The sequence below is a fragment of the Phoca vitulina genome, unplaced genomic scaffold (assembly GCF_004348235.1).
Source record: "Phoca vitulina isolate PV1807 unplaced genomic scaffold, GSC_HSeal_1.0 scaffold8, whole genome shotgun sequence".
NCBI classification, from domain to species: domain Eukaryota; kingdom Metazoa; phylum Chordata; class Mammalia; order Carnivora; family Phocidae; genus Phoca; species Phoca vitulina.
Window position 1 is genome coordinate 29,763,584 of NW_022589711.1, and position 23,880 is coordinate 29,787,463.

The window sequence follows — 23,880 nt, forward strand, 5'->3', positions numbered from 1 at the left end:
TGAGAGAAAGGGAGAGAGACAGAGAAACAGCATGAGAGGGGAGAGAGTCAGAGGGAGAAGCAGGCTCCCCGCTGAGCCGGGAGCCCGATGTGGGACTCGACCCCAGGACTCCGGGATCATGACCTGAGCCGAAGGCAGTTGCTTAACCAACTGAGCCACCCAGGTGCCCCTCCCCTCGTATTTCTAAAATGGTGTTGAAGCTTTTGGAATGCAAGATAAAAGTCCATGCCCTTCTCTATCAACTTAAAGTAAGAAACATGGTTTAAAGAACACATTTGAAATATATCAATGATTGCTTTTCAGAGTTACACAATCTAAATCGTATAGCATTGAAGTCTCACTCTAAAATCTAGGACCTGTGCTAGAGTTCCAATTTCTCCTTTGCATGTCTCCCTCATTAGAGGCGATATTATAGTTACATGCGGACAAAACAGATCCCAAACACCATTTCATTCTGAATTCCATGTTCCCACCTGCACCCATTCTAATAGACTTAGAATCATTTTAGCTGCCACTGCCTGAGTGAGTGCAATAAATTACAGGTTGAGCTAAAAATAAATATTTTATATTCTTTGGAAATGTGAAAAGCCTGTTTATAAATAGAAAAAAAAATGTTCCTCAAATGTGTAGACTGATAGCATCAACTGAAACAATTTACATGGAAACCCCATGGATTCAGGCCTTTTTTTTTTTAAAGAGAGGCATGGGAGTGGGGGAGGGTAGGGCAGGGGCAGAGGAAGAGGGAGAATCTCAAGATCTCAAGCAGGCTCCACACTTGGTGTGGAGCCCGACACGGGGTTTGATGTGACGACCCTGGGATCATGACCTGAGCCAAAATCAAGAGTCAGACACTTAACCAACGGAGCCATCCAGGCCCCCAGATTCAGGTCTTCTTTAATTCTTTAACTAAGGAGACATCTTTTTCTTCTGCCTTCCCAGCTGACTATCCCAAATGTACCACAACTCCATTGAAAATGCTACCAATTTAAATACTCTGATCCTATTACTATTCTGCCAAAAAACACATAACAACAACAACAAAAACCTTTAAAACCTCTTTCCTGTCTAACAAATTAAAGATAATTTAGTGTAGAATTCAGGACACTCTATTATTGGTTTCAATCTACACTGCTGTATTTCACCTACCCTGCCTATTCTCTCTATTCTATCCATCCAAAATGGACTTCCTTCACTATGCCCATTCTCCCTTCCTTCATGCTATTCCTCCCTGTCATGTCTACAAAAACACCCTCCAATCTTTTCATGTCTATAAGCCAGTGACCTTCTTGCATGCAGCTTTCTTTATTTCTTCTTTTACACTGCATCTCAGTGAGATTTGTTTTTCTTCTTGAGGAGCCTATATTGTTCTTTCTGAATGCTTCTCCTATGCCTTATCTTTTAGTGAACTAATCCTACACCTGTCTCCTTCTCACTAGACTTTGCTTTATTCATTTTGTATTTCCCCTGGTGTCTTAAACATCTTAAGAACTCATACAGCTGAAAGAGGTTGAAGAAATAAAAAGACAGTAGGGGAAGTTTAGACTTATGGAAGAAGTTTAATCTGAGTTATCATGTAACTTATTATAAATTCTAGGTTATCCTAGATTAATATGTTTCTACATGCCTTAAGATAGCATCAATGCTAATCTTGAAGTTTGAAATGTCTTCTTAAAGAAGATTCAAATATTGTCTAAAAATTAAGCTTCAAGTATTTGGGACCCTTGAGATACCGGGTCTTTTGTGATCATCTTAGCACAATTAAGACAAAATCTTTTATTTGTACAAAACCCCAAAGGCAATCCCTTTTCCTTATCCCACGTATGTGAAGCCACACAAACACTACCCCAAAAATATGGCTAAAATTTGTCCTTCCATGACATCAGATTGGAAATGAAACCAGTGTATGCCGAGGACTTATTTCTTGATAGCTCTTCAGATTTATAGATAAGTTCGAGGTATTCATATAAATATATGCCTCTCCACCAAAAGGCAAAAGCCACAATCTCAAAAAGGGGAATCTTTCAATGTATTTATCTAGCAGCATCTTCAAAAGATTATTGTACACAGGATCATTTTAGAATAATGTCACTTGAAGTAACATCGCAAGTCAGAGATAGTTTTCTATCACATTAGAAACAGCAGTATTCTTAAACTTTCAAGAGGAACAAATAAAGATAGTTTAACACAACGTTAGTATCTGGATATAAGTAGATAAATTTCAAGTATCCAATGATATTTTAAAACATTTTAATGCAAATATTTTCACCTCAGCTAATTAAAACAAACCAACACCAACAATAAATATCTAGCCAACAAAATATTTATTAAAGAGCAGGTTTCTAATGTGGCTAGAATCTGAGAATTTCAGAGAAAGGAAACAGTACTACAGGAAAGAAATTTCTTACCAATAAAACAAGATAAACCTAAAAACTCTTAGCTTGCAGATTCACATTAAAAGTAAAGTATTACCTTAGCTAATTTGATGATGTTAGGTGGGAGGGAGGAGAGAAAAGGGAGTCAATGAAAGTCACAGAAAATTCTTACACTTCATTTTAATGATGAGCTGAATGGCTCTTTCCCTCACAGCTCTCTACAAGTGGTAAATGGTGTAATTAGAATTTGATTTATTCTTGCTCCCCTTACCATTTATCTAGTGAAGATGCAAATGGAAAGGGCAAATGCCTCTAATGGATGGTGGGAAGTGGCACAGTGACAGAGGACACATGATGAAGGAAAGCGAGTTGTCTCTCCATTTACGGGTGTTCATTTTATGAATTCCCCCTGCAGGTACATCCAATTCTAATTTAAGCATTTTGTGCTTACTCAAGTTTTCTTATCTTTATAATGGGAAGCTAATAGTTCATTTGAAGTATTCCCTCTAATGAACACAAGTTTACATGAAAGTTGTTCCTATTTCACACAACCACGTGTTTGTTTACAATTGGAGAGATTGACGGGTTATGTGAAGATACATCAACTTCCAAATATCTAGATCCTCGTCCCCTTTATTCCCATGATAAAATGCTTTAAAAACTGCACACCAGGTATGGGGGGTGAGGATACATTGTAACATTTACTATTCTCATGAAAAATAGGAGGAAAAGACTCATATTTCAAACAAGAAAATTACATGCTACCTTCGGCTGAAGGCCAGTGTTGGAAAAATACATTAAAAAGCTGTTTTTCCTCCTTGTATATCATGGATGTCCTCTTCCTCCAAGCCCTTTCCCTGCCCTGCCCTTGCCCACTCCAACCCCAGCACATATACACTCTCTTGCTTCTATCATCAGCTTAAATATTGTACTAACTCAGCAACCAATGTACTCATTAGGAATTATGCTAAATAAAAAGAGAGGAGGGAGAGAAAGAGATGATGATTTTGGTCTTAAATTTGTAAAAAAGAAAAAAAAAGGACAACGATAATGAATGAAAATGTCAACTGTTACAACTTCTACTGCTCCTTTATGTCTAGCTGTTACTTTTGGTTTTATTCCAGAACTGAGGAGTAGGATTTAGGTATTTGGAAGGTAACTATTCTCCTAGATAAGGTACTATTATTCTTCCATTTTATAAAGTAAGAAAAATAAGAGAGACAAACCAAGAAACACTCTTAACTATGGTTCCCAGAAGGGAGGTGGGTTGGGGGGACGGGGGAAATAGAATCGATTAAGGAGTGCACTTGTGGTGAGGAGCGCCGGGTGATGTACACAAGTGCTGAGTCACTATATTGTATACCTGAAATTAACATAACACTGTATGTTAACTATACCGGAATTTTAAAAAATAAGCAAATATTTTTTATGTTATAAATAAATCTACTCATTTAAAAAAAGGTAAGAAAAATAAGTGGAGTTGGGGCAAAGATGTAGTACGTTGCTCGCCTCCACAAAGTAACTTCTAGAGCAGGAGGTAAGACTCCGTTCTGATTCCAGAGCCTGGCTGATCTGTGCTGATAAGATGGTTAGCCCTGTTAAAATGCAGCTACCAGGTTTGCCTTATCCTTGTCAGTTTTCCTTCTGTCTGAAGGAGTTCTCTGCTATAAAAACCTTTTGTTAAATTTGGAAGGGGAGAAAACACTGGGATTCTGGTTATCCTGAACACCAGGAGGGTCTTGCATATAGAAAGCACTTACAAATGTGAAATTTAATCAGTTTGGATGGAGGAACTATAAAGATGTAAGGTGAGAAACAAACTCCAAGGCAGGATCACAGAAACTGAGAACCACAAGATCCCAGATGGACTCAGTCCTCTGTCAGATGTTAGCTGAAGCCAGTCTCTTAGGTTTTGCAACAGTGAAATGAGAAGAGGAGTTAGGCTTTTTCTACTGTTTGTAAAATTATGATGTACCTTGTGGTCTACTGAAGTTCCTTCATAAAGATAATAAAAGAGAAGAAGAAGAGACATCTCTTTTACATTATTTATTACATTAACTATATGTAAATCCTTCTTTATAATCCATTGTAGAAGTTGAACAACTAGACTGAAATCATAAATCTTAGAAGTCTAATTTTGGTTAAAACTTTATGTCTGGTTATAACATGAAATCAACTTTGAGAATATAAACATTGTATTATTAATACATACAACATATGAGATTAGACCTTAAAGAATCTTAATGAGGATTATTTAGCCAGAACTAAACAAGATTAAAATCCAGCTTTCACTATGAGATATTGTGCAATTTACTCAATGTTCTTTAGGATATTAATATGTACCAATGGTCAGGACACAAAAGTTCACATAGAAAACATTTAAAGGAATCTTCAAAACTGAAGTCACTATTAATATTTCATACCTATAGTTAACATAATAAAATTTCATACCTATAACCTAAGAAATTATAACCCCATTTAAAAAATGGTAAGCTTCCATACAAAAATTAATAGCCAGTATGTTCTAGGGCTTAGAAGGGCAGGTTTATATTAGTGCTAAAACTGTATAACATATTATGTAAAAGAATCCAGAAATAAGAGGTCTTCAATGAATTGGCTAAGATAATTACTGTAAGTATTTCCAAAGTCCATTCAAGAAATAAATTGTACTGTGTTGCAAAATATAACCAGTCAATTCGTGTCAGAGCTCATTCTAACACTCTTCTCAAGACAAGTATGATCAGGTATGAATGAAAAGTAATAGAGGCTAAAGGAAAAAAAGAAAAAAAACAACCCAGCAGATCCTTTCAATCCAGATTCTAGGTTATGGAAATATACATTTGATGATGATAAGCACTCCATTTTCAGAAAACATTATAAAAATGCTTTTATAAATACTTTTTCTTCCATTTACATGTTTAGATGACCTTGGAGGAAACCTTTAGAGACCTTCATATTTAAAATAGATGATATATTTAAAATACTGAAGGTACCGAGGTGAGTCTTGGACAAAGAGTCATGGCAAACTCCCAGCACTCCTCCCCTTTGTTTTGAATGCCACACTAGACATTTTGACTCTTCATATCCTGGCTGCCCTAGAACCTCTGAAGTTAAATATTATTATACAAAGGTTTCATTAGCACTTAACCTTGACACAAGAGCACATGTGTACACGCACATATGTGCGGGCACACACACACACACAAGTTGAATACATGTGTCATACTTCACATTTCTTTTTTTCTTGAATATATGGTGAATTCATCAATGCAAACCATTATTTTGAAGGAATTGATTACTCTCCTAAAATAACAATTAAAGATCAATAGGGAGGCATCACTTTAATATTACAGTCTTTCAAAGAGGCAAAGCCTCCTTCAGCTGAGGGAAGATGGCAACCATCTGATCTCAGAGCCAAAAATATCATGAAAGCAAATACCAGAAAATATTATAGTACAACTCTGCCAAGGGCCTACCAAGAATTCTAAACTCAATGATTTCTGCTGCTGCCTCTTTGGTTCCTTGTAAGCTTAAATTCTTTCCTGGATCTATAAATGATAGTGGTGATATCTTTCAAGTTAGAGCTCAACACGTGTGACAGTCTCTTTGAGTTTTATGGAGAAACAGCTTGCCCTGTAAGAGTGACCTGGAAGTGCTGTCTTTATGTATGGGAGAAGTTCATTTTACCTGGATGCACAAGGTGACTGTCCTTGGCAACAATGTCAGTGGCCGATTTATGATACGCTATAATCAACCTTTTTTCAGACTAGGTAGAACCAGGTGAGTTAACAAAAAAAAAAGAAACAAAACAAAACCAAAAAACAAAAAACAACGGTGCTCATTCTCCCACCAACAAGTTATTAATAGGAAAAAGTTTTGGCAGATGAAATAAGGGAAGGTGTAATAAATCTCCTGCAAATTATCTAGTGTCTTCACATTAAAATTAAATCATTACTTAGAACCTTCTTCCTAACTTCTTTTAAGTTTAAATGAGCTTCTGATTATTTATAACTTGGAGATAATTAAAGACCTTCAGGGAAGTGCCACACCAGGCAAAAAAAAAACAAAAAACAAAAAACAAAAAAACCCTCAAAAAACAAAAAACCACAGCCCAACCTTTTATTCTACCTCCTATCAGAAGAGTTTGAGAAGACTGTTTAACTTCTGCTTTGCTTCTTTCTTACCTTGGCTCCTTCTAAAGGCAAATCATGGCGTCTGTGTTTCCGCATAAGCACAGGGTCAGAGCCCATTCTACCGTGCCTTCCATTTACATTTGAACTTGCTGTGAGTCCAGGCTTTGGAGAGCCATCCCCTAAGAGCCGACATCCCACTGACTGATTAGTTCCAAACACATCCCGAGGGCACCAGGCTTCAAGAGGCATTGGCTGGTCTCGGGAAGGCACACTTTCCACGTGATGGAAGTGACGACTCAGTCTATTTTCAGGTGGGATTGGGGGAGGTCTCTCAGGTGGAGGTGGAGGAGGATCTCTTAAGGGAGGAGGTGGTGCTGGGAGTGGTTTATCTTGTTTTCTCACCATGCAAGGAGAAGACTGAAGAGATACAATGGGAAAAAAAATTAGAAGTTGTACCATACACTGAAAAATGATTTCCAGACTAGTCTATTATCACTTTTCTTTTCTAAGCCATAATGGAATTTTATTAGATTCCTGTGTCATCTTTTAATGTTTCTTTTTATCATCAATTAAAGACATTTTTGAAAATTAAGGAAAAGCTTACGCAAATATATCTCATTAGAATTTTTTGTAGAAAATGAATACATAAACTTGAACGTTAAGGACTATAAAGACTCTACAGGAAAAAGTAGCAGATATCAAAATTATGTGATGATTTTGACTGACTGAAAATAATATTTAGTCCTTAATTTATTTGCACCTTTACACAATTTAGGAGAGAGAAAGAAAACTATCAAAGTTGCTGTTGTTTTGCTTTTTGAAAGAGCAACTTGATTTGTAGTATCTCTGAAAGAAAGTGTTGGTTCTGCCATTTTCGAATTTGCTACTGCAACATAAAGCAACTGATAAGGGGCAAATTTGCTCTGGTCCTGTGTTTTACCAGTTATTACCAGAATAGTGGAAAATCATAAATAATAGAGCAGCATTATTTGTAGAACCCATCTGAATTTGTATGGATCCTTAAAATGAAAAAATATCGGTCTAATTCCCATCTGGAAATATGAAGGTACATGCACCTAAATTGAATCTATGTGATTCTCATGGTTTTATTTTTATTTACATGGTTCATCCGATGAATGATTTTGTGCTTTTATGGTTAGAGAATATTACAGAAAAAATGGAATGTGCTATATGTTTACATAATTCTAACTAAATATAATCCTAAAAAGTCTTAATCTGATCATAAAACCAAGTTAACTGTAATCGAGAACAATCAACTACTCCTAAAATATTGTGCTTCTGACTCATTTTAGACTCTAGAGCATATTACCAAACGGAATTAACTTTTTAAGTCTTATATTTAATAAAGCAAAATATGCCCTTATCGAATTTGGGAAAAAAAAGTCCTCATAAAACTAAAACAAACCATGGACTTAGATTTACATAGTTAGAATTATGTCTTTAATATTAAAGAGTAATGTGATTACTTCACAAATACTGTAATTCTTTGTAATTAATTCCTTCAGGTATAAAAAGTACTATACAAATAATTCCCTCTTCTGAGTCACCTTGAAACATGGGTGATAATTTATCACATTGTAAGCCCTTATGCAAATATACTCCCATCACATTTTTTCTTGTCATGACACGATGAAAATGAGTGTAAAATATCATTCGATAAGGGCATGCAATTTATTTTAATGCATATAATGACTTTTGAAATCCATTTTACAGAATAACCATATTTACTCTTTATGCATTTTTGCAAATCAGGGAGATATTATAGACATATGCTCTCTCTGAATAATTATGTAACTTTTATAGTAATAAAGCAAAAATACGATAGTGGGCTCACCATAAGCAAAATGAGAAACACATCAAAGTTCTTCATAAACAATTAAGAGCACAAGAAATGCAAGGAATGGAATTCAAAGGAACCTGAGCAACCAATAAGTGTTACTTAAATTATCTGTGTTTCTAATAAAATCCGTTTACCTTTGGTGAACCAGTTGGGCTGCCACAGGGAGACCGGACAATGCCTTTCTGAATTAGATCCAGGCGAGGAGGTACTGGTGGCAAGCTTAGATGTGGGATCTGGAGAGGATCTGGATGTGGCTTTCTTCTCTGTGCAAGGGGAGAGGATCCTGGTGATGTAACTGGTGAATTCTGCCTGTCAGTGCACTGGAATAGAGAAGACAAAAGATGACGGTGATTTGATATGGAAAGTGTATGCCTTTCAGTTCTCAAGGAAGACATTTGGTTTGAGAAGGTGTCTGCCATTGAACATCTGTTAAACTCAGTTTACTCTGATTAATAGATGGAAAGCGTTCACATTGTCCCTCAAGGGCAGTATTATGTAAAGAATAAATGGGCAAGTTTCTCCTACATATTGCAGACAAGGTCTAGGAAAAAAGAAGTGCAAAAGCATAGTTTAAAAACAATCAAATGCAAACATTTCCCGCAGAAGCTCGTCCACATTTTATGAGGAAGCCAGAAATATACAATGCAGAAATGCACATTGTTCTTGGTTTCTAGACTATGGAATTTTCTTAAATCTTTGACTTATAGTATATTCTAGAACTTAGAAGTCATTTTGTTCCATACAAAATATGTATCCAGTGCATAGCCTACTTTTGTAAAACCAATTAAATCAGGCAGAGTTTAACAAATAAAAATGTGTATTTAAAATAAAAACAGACCAACTGTTTTTTCCCCGGGACTTCAAATGGAAAAGAAATCCTCAAGTTAAGTGTTTTTCTTTGCTACTAAAGGTTTTCTACTTTCTCTTCTAGATAAAATGGCATCGAAAAGCCAGTAACAAGTACTTTGATTTATAGATGTGTAACCTTTTTTTATCTTGGAATTTTTCTTTTAATGTGACATACACTGATTGTGATTTCATATAAAAACCATACCAATTAATCAAATAGCCTTACCAAGGTAAACAATATTCTGCTATGAAATATCAGGCAGTTTCTTTTTCAAGGCAAGTTACTAGCTCTTTGGAGATCTAGGTTTGATTTTTATACCTACTATGCTTTGATAGTCATCTGTTTCCTAATGCTCATATTTTTAGAGTGTTACGCTTACTGTTAACCTATTTTCCTCCTAACATTACTCACCTATATAAGAGCAGTCAATGTCAACAATTGACAATTTAATTCAAGCTGTAGCAACAGTGACAAAGATTTAGCCATTCTGTCTTTATCTGAGAGGGGATGATAGATTTGTGTTCACATCCACACTTAGTTACACTGTGTAAGGCTTTTTCTAATTAACTAAAACTGGGGTTTGTCTGGTGTTTTTCTCATGATTAGACTAGGGCTATGGGGCTTTGGAAGGAAGATGAAGGTCAAGTAATATTTTAACCACATCATATCAAGGGTCCAAACCAACAATATGATTCATCATTGTTGATGCTGACCTTGATTACATGGCTATGGTACTATCTGTCAAGGTCTCTTCCCTGTCAAGTTACTCCCTTTTTCTCCCCCGTCCATACTATACTATACTCTCTGCAAGGAAGTCACTATGCACAGACCACAGACCACACTTAAGGAGTGGGGAATTATGGGCCCCACTGTAAAGGCTTCTTTTATTTTTTTTAAAGATTTATCTATTAGAGAGAGAGAGAGAGAGAGTGGGGGGCGGGGCACAGGAAGAGAATCTTCAAACCGACTCCCAACTGAGCAGGGAGGCCAACGCAGGGCTTGATCTCAGGACCTATGAGATCCTGACCTTAGCCAAAACCAAGAGAAGGATGCTTAACTGACTGAGCTGCCCAGGCACCCTGAGGCTTCTTAAAAATAATTTTGAGTGGCTACACAAAATCTTCTAGACCATACCTCAGATATACCTGAATATTGTCATGACATTGCTAAACTGCCAAGTCTCTGCTTCTCTGAAGGGTGCCAAATAACTAAAATAGGTCAACAAATTTACCCATAATTTTACATGACAATTTTAAGAACCTTTTCTTCTTTTTAGTACTTCCATGATTCTTTTTTATATTTATCACCCTGCGATAAGGCAAAAACAAAAACAAAACAAAACAAAAAAAACCTCAAATGTTACTAAATTAGAAAGAGAAAAAGTAGAAACTCTGTAGTAACAATAAACTGATTTTAATGCAGCCAGTGATTCTTAATAAAATGACAATACTACCCAAAAAGCCATGGAGCCTCACATGGTCAGGAATTTGAATCTTCTGGGATAAAAATGATCCAAAAATGATCATGCACCTAACAGAAAGAACTCCTGACGTAAACTGTGTGTATCACAGTATCACAGTATCACAGATCAGGAGGTGTCACAGATCTCTGATTCTCCGCAGTTCCCATTAGGATAGATTACACTCTCTGAGAATGAGCAAAACATCACCTGATCAAAATGCTTTGTTGATCTGGTTATTGTCCTTTACAAAACAGACTCAAGAAGCAAAACTATCCACACTTCCTATTCCAAACCACACACACACACACACACACAGAAAGTGAATACATAGCACTTTATCCATTCAGTTGTTAGCAGAGAACGTTTTCAGTGCTAGGTGCACACAAAGCGGACTGCTGAATAAAACCTCTGCCCCTCTGAGCACTTTTCTTCCACAATCTCGTCCTGCTTCCTTCATTACCTGGAAACAATTCTGACACAGCCAACAGCCCACCATCACTATTAGACCTTGACTTCTGCTTTAATTATTAATATTTAAAGTTATCAAATTCCCAATATGTTTAAATAAAGGGATGGATTTGATGTGAAATGAGTGAACTGTTAGATACTGAAAGGGTATACTGAAAATCATCAGGAGAGACATCCAAACCCATGTGTGTGGTGCAGCAATAACCTTGAACTTCTAGATACTTCCAGATAAGCATACTCTCAACAGCTTCGTGAATATAACTGGAAGCAGACCTTGCTTAAGGATAATTCATGTTGTACTCTCAAGGTGATTACATACCATCCTCCTGAAAAACTAATTCATTTTGAAGCATTACAATATCTGTAAGTTGACTTAGATTTTATGGAGGATATATTTGTATGTGAAGAAAAAAAGAACGTTTCATCTTTATTGATTATGTGGACTAAATTTACCATATTTTATTTATTTTCCTGAGTTCCCCTGAATTATAGTAAAATCCCCATGTAAGAGTAGATAAATTAACAATGCCCTTTAGATTAATAATGCATTATTCTTTGCTGAACCTTTCGCTCTATGAACAATTCTGTAATCAAGAGTACTGAAACTTTGCATTAACTTTTATTGCTGGCAAAATTCAATGCTAACTATGAACATCCGTAAACATTCTTAGTAGGCAGTTTTAGTAGATGGTTAATAAATAGCCACTTTTAATTTATTTGAATAATCACCATTTTTCCTTCCTATTTGATAGTCTAAGGAGAAAAGACACCTAACACAATGCTTCACACCCCAGCTCATAATTAAATTCTTAAATGAGGCATTAAAAATTCATGACATGAAAACCTATCAACTCAATGAGAAGAATGAAAAGTTGGCCCCTTTTTTCCCTTCTGAAAATAAAGAGAAGCAAAGAGAGTGATTTAATGGAGATCTAAAATTACTTCTCCTTTAAACTATACCTCTATCTCTATACAATGTTTGAATATTTAATGGTCTTTTAAAGGACTGTGATTCTACAGTACCAGAATCTCCCCCTACATAGGGAGGAATGACGAATGCCTTTAAAACTGAGCAGTGACAAAAGCATGTGGCCAGTCATCTTTAGCCTGCCAATTTATACTATTTCCCAAATAGCTTCTACCATCAGACATTTCCCTCAGCTCTTCCTCCTGTGTCTTCTTCCACATGTCTAATCCCCATCCTAAGATCATTCAGGCCATTTACTCTTCTCTACTTCTGATGTGTGATAAAGAGGGTTGTGGGGGAAAACAGCAACAACAAACAACAAACCTCAACTTATTCTCTGGTTCGGGCTTCAATTCTAAGACTGAACTATGCTAACTTAACCACATGATGTATCCAATATTCCTCAAAATCACTACCATCTTCATTCTGTATAGAAATGCAGATTTAGTACACGTATATAAAACTTCTTGAGGAGAAGACTAGGAAAACATTTATTTAATCCTGAATAATAACAATTAGGAATTTTCGTTGCTAGGGATACACTTGATTGGAATATGTGAATTTCAAGTGTGGCTAACTGTCACACTGAAGTCCTAAAGCCAACTGATTATAAAAAACAATGACCATATAGTTAGACGTGTAATCTGACTTCATCCACGTATATTTTCTAGATGTAATGTTTGAATTTCAGCTAGAACTTTATTATTTTTTTTTTTTTTAAAGATTTTATTTATTTGACAGAGAGAGACACAGCGAGAGAGGGAACACAAGCAGGCGGAGTGGAAGAGGGAGAAGCAGGCTTCCCGCTGAACAGGGAGCCCGATGCGGGGCTCGATCCCAGGACCCTGGGATCATGACCTGAGCCGAAGGCAGACACTTAACGACTGAGCCACCCAGGTGCCCCTTCAGCTAGAACTTTAAAATGCCACACTGTCTTGCACAAATCGCCCACCTGTTAATATTGTTACCTGTAGATTACAAAAAGATTAATCCATTTCATGGAGACCTTATGGGTTAATAAAATTAAATGAAATATGAAATAAAAGCTGCCACAAAACATTTAATTTTTATTTGGATGATATAATTAGGAGTATTGACTCTTTTGATATAGAAGTGATAAAATGCAGCCTATTACATCTCCACAGTTCCAAAGTTTGCTCATCTTCACTACCAAAAGATAATTCTATTAGAGATATCCTTAAAGAAAAGGCTCCCACCCTTATTTCTTGTTTTGTCCTAGACAATTCCTTTCACTATCAGGCCTAAACAAAATCAAATATCTAAATGAATAATTAGACTAAAGTCTTACAATGCATTCAGAAGTCAAAAATGTCATTTGGATTATTTGCTGTTATTAATTCTGATCATTAGCACAAACTTCTAGAATTTAACATAAATTTTTAAAAAATACTTTATTTATTTCTTTGACAGAGAGAGAGAGATAGCGACAGCAGAAACACAAGCAGGGGGAGCGGGGGAGGGAGCACCAGGCTTACTGCCGAGCAGGGAGCCCAATGTGGGGCTCGATCCCAGGACCCCGGGATCATGACCTGAGCCAAAGGCAGACGCTTAACGACTGAGCCACCCAGGTGCCCCGATAAATTTTTATTTTTTTCATATTGATCTGGAGAGCATCTTAAATACAGAAATAAATAATAAGAGCAAAAGTAGTAAAGCGGAAGTTAACGGGTTTAGGAATATGTATGTTGTCAAACTGTTCACCATAATAAATAAGTTGTATTGATTTTTGTGCTCATCTGCTTGTGTCTTCAAGGAGACACACCGTTCACCGTTCCACTTTTTTTTTCTCATTTTAAAGAACATAATTCACTACACAGAATTTGGAATTATAGAAAAATATAAAGAGGTTTTGAGGACATGTACACACAGCCATTGGTGATGTTTCCTAATCACATATACACATTTTTAATCTACTCTATATTGGCTAACAGTATTTTTTTTTTTTTTTTTAAGATTTTATTTATTTATTTGAGAGAGAGAGAATGAGAGAGAGCACATGAGAGGGGGGAGGGTCAGAGGGAGAAGCAGACTCCCTGCCGAGCAGGGAGCCCGATGCGGGACTCGATCCAGGGACTCCAGGATCATGACCTGAGCTGAAGGCAGTTGCTTAACCAACTGAGCCACCCAGGCGCCCTTGGCTAACAGTATTATAGGAAAAGAATTCTAGCTGCCATTAAACATTCTTCATGAATGTAATTTTAAAGGTTGAATTATATGGATATACCAACATTTACATAATTATTTCCTGCCATGAACACTTGGGCTATTCTCAATTTTTTTCTATTGTAAAGTAATAAATAAAAAAGTCTTTGGTCATACACATTTTAAATTTTTTGTACAGACTTTGACTTTATTTAATTAAAAAAACTTTTTATTTGACTATAATTGACATGCATTTTAATTTTTAAGGGCAGAATCACAGAATGTTTTGAGCATAGGATAATAGGCTCATAACTAAACTAGGTAAAAGTTTATGAATATGCATAAGACCTTTTCTGTCCAGATGGTAAAAATAATTTATTCTTCTACCAGTTATGTGTGATGGTTACCACTGCACAAACCTCAAAAGCATAAAGTATTTTTAGTTTTGGATTTGTTTACTTCGATATTCGACTGGCATTTTAGTAGCACATGCTGATGTTTCACTTTGAACTGCTTTAATAATTAGAAAAGAATGTAACATTTTTTTGCCATGTGTATTTCTTCTTCGGCTTACTGGCTTTGCATGTTCTTTGTCTCGTTATCTATATTATATTCTCTTAGGTACCCCTCATTGATTGGTATGAACGATTTATTAGGACAGTGAACCTCTGTTATGTTATAATTATTATAAATATTTTTTCCCAGTTTAATTTATTTTCTTCATTATTTTATGGTAGAGACTTTTACCTCTGTTCTTCTGGTTTTAATCTCCTAATGAATAAATAAAATCTAATTAGTGTAATAAGAAGGCATAGTAATCAAGGGATACTTCAAAAGATCATGTCCATTCTGCCACTGCCTTAAATGGAGTCCTTTCTTGGTCACTCCATCTTTATCTGTCTACTCTATTAAGTTAGGATAAAGAAATGGAAAGCTATGGAAAAATTAACTAGTTAAGTATAGGAAGTGGGATATGAACATGGAATTAACTGTACAGAATTTACTACACAATATAAAACAACCATTTACATAAATGCAACTACAAGAGTTGGGAAAGATGGAACCATCCTTGCACATTACAGAATGGTTGATTTTTATAATTTCATTCCTTTATCTTGATTTTGGATAATTCTCACTTTTTTCTCCTATTACACTTGCTTTCAAACCTTTAGAATAAATTATCTTTTTTCATTTCAGCTCCTTTCAAAAACAAAAGCTGAGCACCTTAACTCCTGCCTGTATTACCATCATACCAGCATATTCATCTATCTTAACAATTTCTCCTAAGTTCTTTAATACTGGTAGCGATGAGTATGTCTTTAACAAATTGGAATCCTGGTGCTCTAGAAATTTAAAGACCACATCTGATTCTTTTGTCTGCATACTTACCAATTTTTCCTAGCCCTTTGCTTCCTGAAATGAATAAATGCTATTCTTTATTTCTCTAACAAACTTTACAGAATTCTTTAGCACTCAGAATAGGATGCTAATGACCACCATAATGAATAGGGAAATCCTAATTTGCAATTTTAACAGAAAATCCTGAGAGAAAAGGCCCAAGAAGTAAAGTAGTCAAAAGCCCATCTCAGGATGCTCAGCAATTACCAATAATAGTCGGGGATTCATTCTATTTTAGTCACTCTTCATTTTATCCACACCTTTTCAAGAGCAATTTTATAAAACCTTTAATAAGATCCATTATTATGGAAATGGGAAAACATTTGGTAAGAAACCTCAAACCCAGCCAGGCTATTATTAAAAACAGGACAAGAGAAAACCTCTCCAATTACTAATAAGATGAGAGTACTGACAATCCCAAAGATAATCAAAGTCAATTTTATAATATTTCTAACAAGATTTTACTTAATGAATTTTCATAACTGAACAAGGTAGATCCACATATTTTAAGGATGATGAGAAGGACTCTTAGAAGGTCAATGTTTTTCCCTAAATGCAGGAAAATTAATGACAGACACTAAGAAAACTTTTATCATTAAAATATAATATTTTAAGTATAGTTTCCTTGCTGTTAACTATCCTTTTGGTTCTTTTCTCATGTTAATTTGTGAACATAAAACCTAGAGTCTTTTAAAGAACAGCCTATACTGAATATTATTCTGAGGGTATCCATTACAAAAACATTTATCACACACACATGCACTGATCCATATGCAATTATGACTTACGTTATCTATTTTGGAATACCTGTACCATTTTTTTTTTAGGTAATAAAACTTATATGAGGAATGTGATGTAAAAGCAATAGAATCATGCCCTGCTTATCCACAGTCCTACTTCCAGAAGCTTGAATCTGTAGCAATTTAGGGAGAAACTGAGAGTAAAAGAGAAGAGTCCTCCCAATTTGATCTACAGATTCAATGCAATTCCAATCAAAATCCTGGCAAGTTATTTTGTTTGTATCGTCAAACTTCTATAAGTTTATATTGAGACAAAAGACCACAAATAAACCAACATGATATTGAAGAAGAACAAAATTGGAGGACTGACACTACCTGACTTCAACACTTACTATAAAGCTACAGCAATCAAGGCTCTGTGGAATTGTCAAAAGAGTAGCCAAATACTTCAATGGACCATAATGAAGAGCCCAGAAATAGACCCACATAAAAACAGTCAACTAATCTGTGACAAAAGAGCAAAGGTAATACAGTGGAGCAGATAGTCTTTTCAACAAATGGTGCTGAATCAAATGCACATCCACATGCAAAAAAAAAAAAAAAAATAGACAAAGACTTTATACCTTCATTCACAACAGTTAATAAAACCCCTAGAAGATAAATAGGAGAAATAAAGATGACCTTGGGTTTGGTGATCACTTTCTAGATGCAACACCAAAGGCGTGATCCATGAGAGAAATAACTGGTTACATTAGACATCACTAAAATTAAAAATTTCTGCTCTGTATAAAAAACCATCAAGAGAATAAAAAGACAAGCTACAAACTAGGAGACAATATTTGGAAAAGACACATCTGTAAAGGACTGTTATCCAAAATATACAAAAAACTGTTAAAACCCAACAATAAGAAAATGACTGGATTAAAAAATGGGCCAAATACCATCACAGAGACTTCACCAAAGATATACCAATGCCAAATAAGCATATAGAAAAGATGCTCCTCATCATATATCATCAGGGAAATGTAAATTAAAACAATGAGATACCACTATATACTTCTTTGATGGTCCAAATCAAGGACACTGACAACACTAAATGCAGGAGAGGATGTGGAGCAACGGGAACTCTTATTCATTGCTAGTGTGAATATAAAACGATACAGCCACTTTGGAAGACAGTTTCGTGGTCTTAGAAAACTAAACCTACTCTAAGTGTATATTACTCATTGAAAGAAACCAATCTGAGAAAGTATGTTGTGTATGATTCCAACTATATGACATTCTAGAAAAGGTAGAGCACAGAGGATTTTTAGGACAGTGAAAATACTCTGCATGATACTATTATAGTGGAAATGTGTCATTATACATTTGTCCAAAACCGTAGCCATGTATAACACCAAAAGTGAACCCTAATGGAAACCATGGACTCTGGGTGATAATGATGTATCAATGTACGTTCATCAATTGTAACAAATGTGCCCCTCTGATGGGGGATGTTGATCATGGGGGAAGCTACTACACATGTATGGGGACAGGGTATGTGAGAAATCTCTGTACATTCCCTTCACTTTTGCCGTGAGACAGACGGTTGCTGTGGGTGTCATCAAAGCAGTGGACAAGAAGGCAGCTGGAGATGGCAAGGTCACCAAGTCTGCCCAGAAAGCTCAGAAGGCTAAATGAATATTATCCCCAATACCTGCCACCCCAGTCTTAATCAGTGGTGGAAGAACGGTCTCAGAACTGTTTGTGTCAATTGGCCATTTAAGTTTAATAGTAAAAGACTGGTTAATGATAACAATGCATCATAAAACCTTCAGAAGGAAAGGAGAATGTTTTGTGGACCATTTGGTTTTTGTGTGTGTGTGTGGCAGTTTTAAGTTATTAGTTTTTAAAATCAGTACTTTTTAATGGAAACAACTTGACCAAAAATCTGTCACAGAATTTTGAGACCCATTAAAACAAAAGTTTAATGAGAAAAAAAATAAATAAATAAAACCACTCTAAAAGTCTAAAATACAGAAATGAAACAAAACAAAAAAACAACCAGCCTCCCCACCCCAAAAAAAAGTCCTCTAAAGAGGGGGAAATTTTCTGCTGCATTTTTTTCTCTAAGAACATAATGTAAGGCACCTTGTTACCTCACTAAGCATACAGGTATTTGATTTGTGTATAAAATGAGGTGCACTATTTTAAATTATTATTATTGTTTACATTCCACTAACAACTTCCAGAAATTTTTAGAAACTACAAATTAGAAGCAGTGAAGAACAGGTAAAGGGTTAGAAACTTAACCTTGGAGAGCTACTAAGCGGAGGAAGAGTTGCCTTCCCTGAGGTTTGACGGGGAGGTGGTTGATAAAATTGCACATTTAAAGAAGTGCAAACAGCCTGACAAGTGAAGTAACCTCAGAGACGCTGCTCCATTAAAACTTAAACACTGTTAACTACGCTGACTTATGCTGCTTCCCCTGGAAATTCCTGTTTTGAGGACCTAATCCCCTGGCTTGGGACCAGCCTCCATAGCCCTGAAATTTCTTTGAAGTTTATATTTTACTTTAAACATCTATATGAATTTTGCATCCTGATCCAAATATTTTATGTGATTTTAATTTAAATGTATGGCTCTCCTCTCTTTGTGCAAGCACCCCCCCCCCGAAATCTCATAGCAAATATAAGCTTCAAGAAGTACCTCAGGCTGATTGTAGTGGCTTCTTATGCCCTTTGATTCACTCAGCTGCATAACCAATTTTGAAAAGTCAGGGAAGGGTGACATACAATTCAGAAATATTTCCATAAAAATGGCTGAGAAACAAGAACATTCTGGGGATTAAAGGAATAAACTTCAGTCTCTGAAAAATGCCCTCATGTGAAACCCACACTGCTTTGCAAAATACCAGGTACAGCTGGTTTGAACAACAAACAATTACTATTTAGTTACTGTAGCTCTTCACTGTACTTTAGAGACTACTTAATTATTTCAATTTACTTATGTGGAAAACAAGACTATTGTAAGCTTATCTAAATTATTTAGTGTTTAAAATAGTATTTCAGCTGAAATGATGGCAACTTCGCATTTTCTTTGAGTTTTAAACCTAAAGGATGATTTTATGATAAATTATTTTACTGTGGCCATGCCATGAAATCATAACGATGTAGATATTAATATAGCAAAGAAATGCAATCAACTGCTTGCCAAACCAACACAGTTTTGGTGTCTAGTTCTTTCTAAATAATGATAGCTAACAGCAGCTAAGAGAAAAAAAAAAACTTTCCATAGACATCTCAAAAATACTGATATTTAATTCTCAGAAGCACAGCAGTATCTCGTCTTAAATAACACTCTACAAAATAATGTTAGTAACAGCTAATACTTAACATTCACTATGTACCAGCACTGCTCCAACGGCTTTATACATATTAACTCATTTACTCTGAGTACGGTTTCACAGACGAGGTCACTGAGGCACAGGGGGTTAACTAACCAATGCAAGGCACATTGAGATTAAGTAGAACATAAACCCAGGATGCTGGACTCCAGGGACCTTAAGAGAACTGTTCTTCAGTGTCACTACCGATCATTCAGTTAAAAGAAAACAAAAGAAAACAAAAGAACCTCTTCTCAGTGACATACTGTGTCTATGACATACTGTGCACTATGTAAGTCTCTGGGAAGGAAAAGAAGGGCAAAGGCTAGGAGAGCAAGGCACAGCGTCTGGGCTCCAGTCTACCTACCACAAGGAGGCTGACTCAAATGAGGTACAGGTGTTCAAGTGCTTGCTTCTCCTAAACTACTCATTATACAAACCATTTTAAAGGAATCTGTAATGTCTCTGCAGTCACCTATAACTTCTTACAGCCCTTGGACAAGGCAGATTTTCCCTCGGTTAATCCCATACTGATATAAAAAAAACTGCTACTGTTTTGCAGGGAGAGCTCTAGGAAAATCAGTAAACAGAATGAAGTTAAATGGCAAAGGAACCTGTTGACTTTGCATGGCTACTGTCACCCAGGACTACCCGCACCGCCCAGTGGGGGCGGTGAGGACTTCTGGCATGTGAGCAGAATAATTCTTCCTGGGTGGGACCGTTCCATGGCTTGCTGGAGGTCTCATATCACCGGCCACTAACTGCCACAGGTTTCTCCCACCCCTGAGTCACCGTGAAAATCAAAATGTCCTCACATATTTCTGAATACCTTCAGGAGGTAGACCGGCCTGCAGTTGAGAACCATGTCCTATATTTTGAATGTCTATTGTTATTTTTGTATTTCATTTTTGTTGTAAGTTTTATCTTTACTACTCCCACGTAGACCTGAGATCTGTGGCTGGAACCTAAGTCACATTAAAAAAGCAACATTTTCCTAAAGACGCTGATGTGTGCACATGAACTCTTTCCTCAGGATCAGGAATACCATGGGTCCTTTCCTCACACATTATTATTGGGAAAAGCAAGAATTAGGTAATATATGAAGTTTTTAATTAGTAATATGTATTTTAACCAATGATGGCAACATTAGGAGAATGTACAAAAAAGGATAAAAGAATGACTCCCTTGATCCCTCGTCACACCTGTATTTCTCTTTACATGGCCATTCATTAAAATTTTAAATATGGTTTCAAGAAAATGTAACGGTTAAGACCTAAAGAATTAATCTCAGTTCATATACTTGGTCAGTCTGTCAACATTTTCATTTTTGAATGCAAATCTTTATTTTGTTTGTAATTTTACGTATCGGGTGAAAAATATGTTCTATCAACATAATTGCTGAGGAACTCTTAAGATTCCTTACACCTTTAACAAAATGAAACAAAACTCTGACTGGCAATAGACACCTTTTCTTAGCTCTGATCTGACTGAAATCAGAGAGAAGGACATGATCTTACCAATCACACCCTAGACTTCCTCTGAGGACTCACTCAGATCCAATTATCCTAGAAATTCTGACAGCTTGAGAACTCAGGCAGAGGTAAAATTTCAAGCAAAATCTAAAACATCTTCTAGTTAAAAACATAAAACAGACTATTTCTAGGATGGTAACCCATATGCTGTATTGTAGATTTATACATTCTGTTTGCTTCTGTAAGATTAGCATTAATATATTTATAAAAGAAACAATAAGATATTCTATATGTTCAGTATGCAACTATTTATAAACTCCAGCTACAGGATATCACCATGGTAACAGGAATATACAAAGAGCTCAGTCCTCCATGCTATGATAGAAGCATTACTAATTTAAAGAATGAGATATGTTTAAGACAGGCAAAAATTAGTTCACAATATAGTCGTCAACCTGCTCATAAACAGGAGAAAGAGGAGTATTTGAAATAGCAGATAGAAGAAAACTGAATCATTCCACTGGACAGTGACTTACAGTCACTCTGGAAGTTGAACGAATGAATGAATGAATGAATGAGTGACTGAATGAGTGAATGAGGCAAAAGAATGAAAAAACAGAGAGGAAGAAGATTCAGGTAGAAGAGCTATTGTGTCAAAATGTGTGATATTTGTTTATAACCTCAGCTGTTAGAACTGAATAGAGGGACACCTGGGTGGCTCAGATGGTTAAGCGTCTGCCTTCAGCTCAGGTCATGATCTCAGGGTCCTGGGATCAAGTCCCGCATCGGGCTCCCTGCTCCTTGGGAGCCTGCTTCTCCCTCTGCCTCTCTCTCTCTCTCTCTCTCTCTCTGTCTCTCATGAATAAATAAATAAAATCTTTAAAAAAAAAAAACTGAATAGAATCTATAATTTGATATTTTGTACATTTATATTCAGTCTTCAGTTTGGAATAAAGAAAGATGTGTTAGATCAGGTCACCGATTTCAAAGAGCATGTGAGCATGCATGTCCATCTATTATTTCACTTAATAAATATTTACTGCATGTGTTTATGTACCAGGAAAACACAAAAAGAAAGAAGACATTGACACTGGCCTTAAGAATTAATAGTCTAATGGAGAAGGTGGTCCTCTAAATAAAACAATCTCGTGTAACTCCTGAGACAGAGGTACATATAAAGTGTTATGAGAACATAATGTCATAGCAACGTTTTTCCCAATTAGAGAGAACTGATGCTTCAATCTACACTAAAATTGAGGTTTTACTGAAAGTTAAGTGGCAGGGATTTATGAAATATTATAAAATTTACAATCTGTTTAATTAACTAGAAGCAGATAAGTGCACATGAAGACATTTAGTTGAAATATGATTCCTCAACTTACAAACAAATAATTACGAGTTGTTTAAATTTCTCCAATATCTCACAACTGCCAGAGGGAAGGAGAGAAATCTGCAGTGGCGCTTTAGGAAATGACCCCGGGGACTGCCAACTAAGCCGCTGAAGGGGGGGACTTCTGGAACAATGAATGTCTGAGACCCCCAGTCTTCTCTTGGTAAACTAAAAAGAAGACCAGTATAAAAACCTCTCAGGGGGCGCCTGGGTGGCTCAGTCGTTAAGCGTCTGCCTTCAGCTCAGGTCATGATCCCAGGGTCCTGGGATCAAGCCCCGCATCGGGCTTCCTGCTCTGCGGGAAGCCTGCTTCTCCCTCTTCTACTCCCCCTGCTTGTGTTCCCTCTCTCGCTGTGTCTCTCTCTGTCAAATAAATAAATAAAATCTTTAATAAAAAAAAAAAAAAACAAAACCTCTCAGCAACCTGGACAGAAAGCTCCCCAGTGTGCCAGGGAGAACAGAACATGCCCGGTCTTGTGAGTAGGTGAGAAGAGGTGGGTAGACCACGAGAGTCTCCCTGAACATTCTGCTGCGCGCCTTAGGTCACCAGTGATTCCCTTCGGTTGTCGGGGCCACTGCTGAGCAGGGCTCAAGCTTCAACATACTGCAGTAGGAAACAGACCAAGATGGCAACTTTCCCTAAACTCCTGGAGGGCAGCTACTGTTACCCGCAAGCCGTTAAAGGATATAGAGTTCTGGAAAGAATTCCTCTTAAGACCCCGCTCTCCTCCCCTGACATCAATCACTGAAAGAAGAAAATCCATTTAGTAAAGAAAAGTGAAATGCCTTTCTCCTAGCTAGGAAATTACCTCCTAGGTCATGTGAACTACTTGAACTGCTGTATGTTTCTTAACGACTTTTCTGTTATTCCCTATTATCCATGCATTCAATAAACATTCTTTATATGCTTGCTGTGTCCTAGACCTGAGTCTTGCAATCTTTTTTTAAAGGGCTAGATAGTAAATATTTTAGGATTTGCAAGCCAAGCCAAGATGGAAAAATAAATAAATAAATAAATAAATAAATAAATAAATAAATAAATAAATAATCAAGGAAATTATGTAGGTACTTATAAGCTCATTTAAATATATAGACATATAAAATGTAAAATCATTCGTAGCTCACAGAAAAACCAAGAAAAACAGGTCACAGCTTGCTGATTCCAGTGCTAGATCACTGTCAAATACCCAGGCCAAGCTAAGACCATTACGTTATCAAATTAAAAGGAAAGGTCTTTTGC

The 23,880-nt window shown here is 36.2% G+C and overlaps 1 protein-coding gene across 4 annotated transcripts in view; it reads right to left on the minus strand.

The window, feature by feature from the left end:
• CBLB (Cbl proto-oncogene B) overlaps positions 1 to 23,880 on the minus strand; it is a 219,748-nt gene that overhangs the window by 54,947 nt on the left and 140,921 nt on the right. For all 4 annotated transcript variants that reach the window (XR_004299783.1, XM_032406461.1, XM_032406460.1 and 1 more), the window contains exons 11-12: positions 8,501 to 8,686; positions 6,557 to 6,922 (exon numbers count right to left, since the gene is read on the minus strand). Coding sequence is in view for 3 of the 4 variants with exons in the window: in XM_032406461.1 (XP_032262352.1) it covers positions 6,557 to 6,922; positions 8,501 to 8,686 (552 nt within the window). In the remaining variant the exon portion in view is untranslated. The remainder of the gene's footprint in view (positions 1 to 6,556; positions 6,923 to 8,500; positions 8,687 to 23,880) is intronic.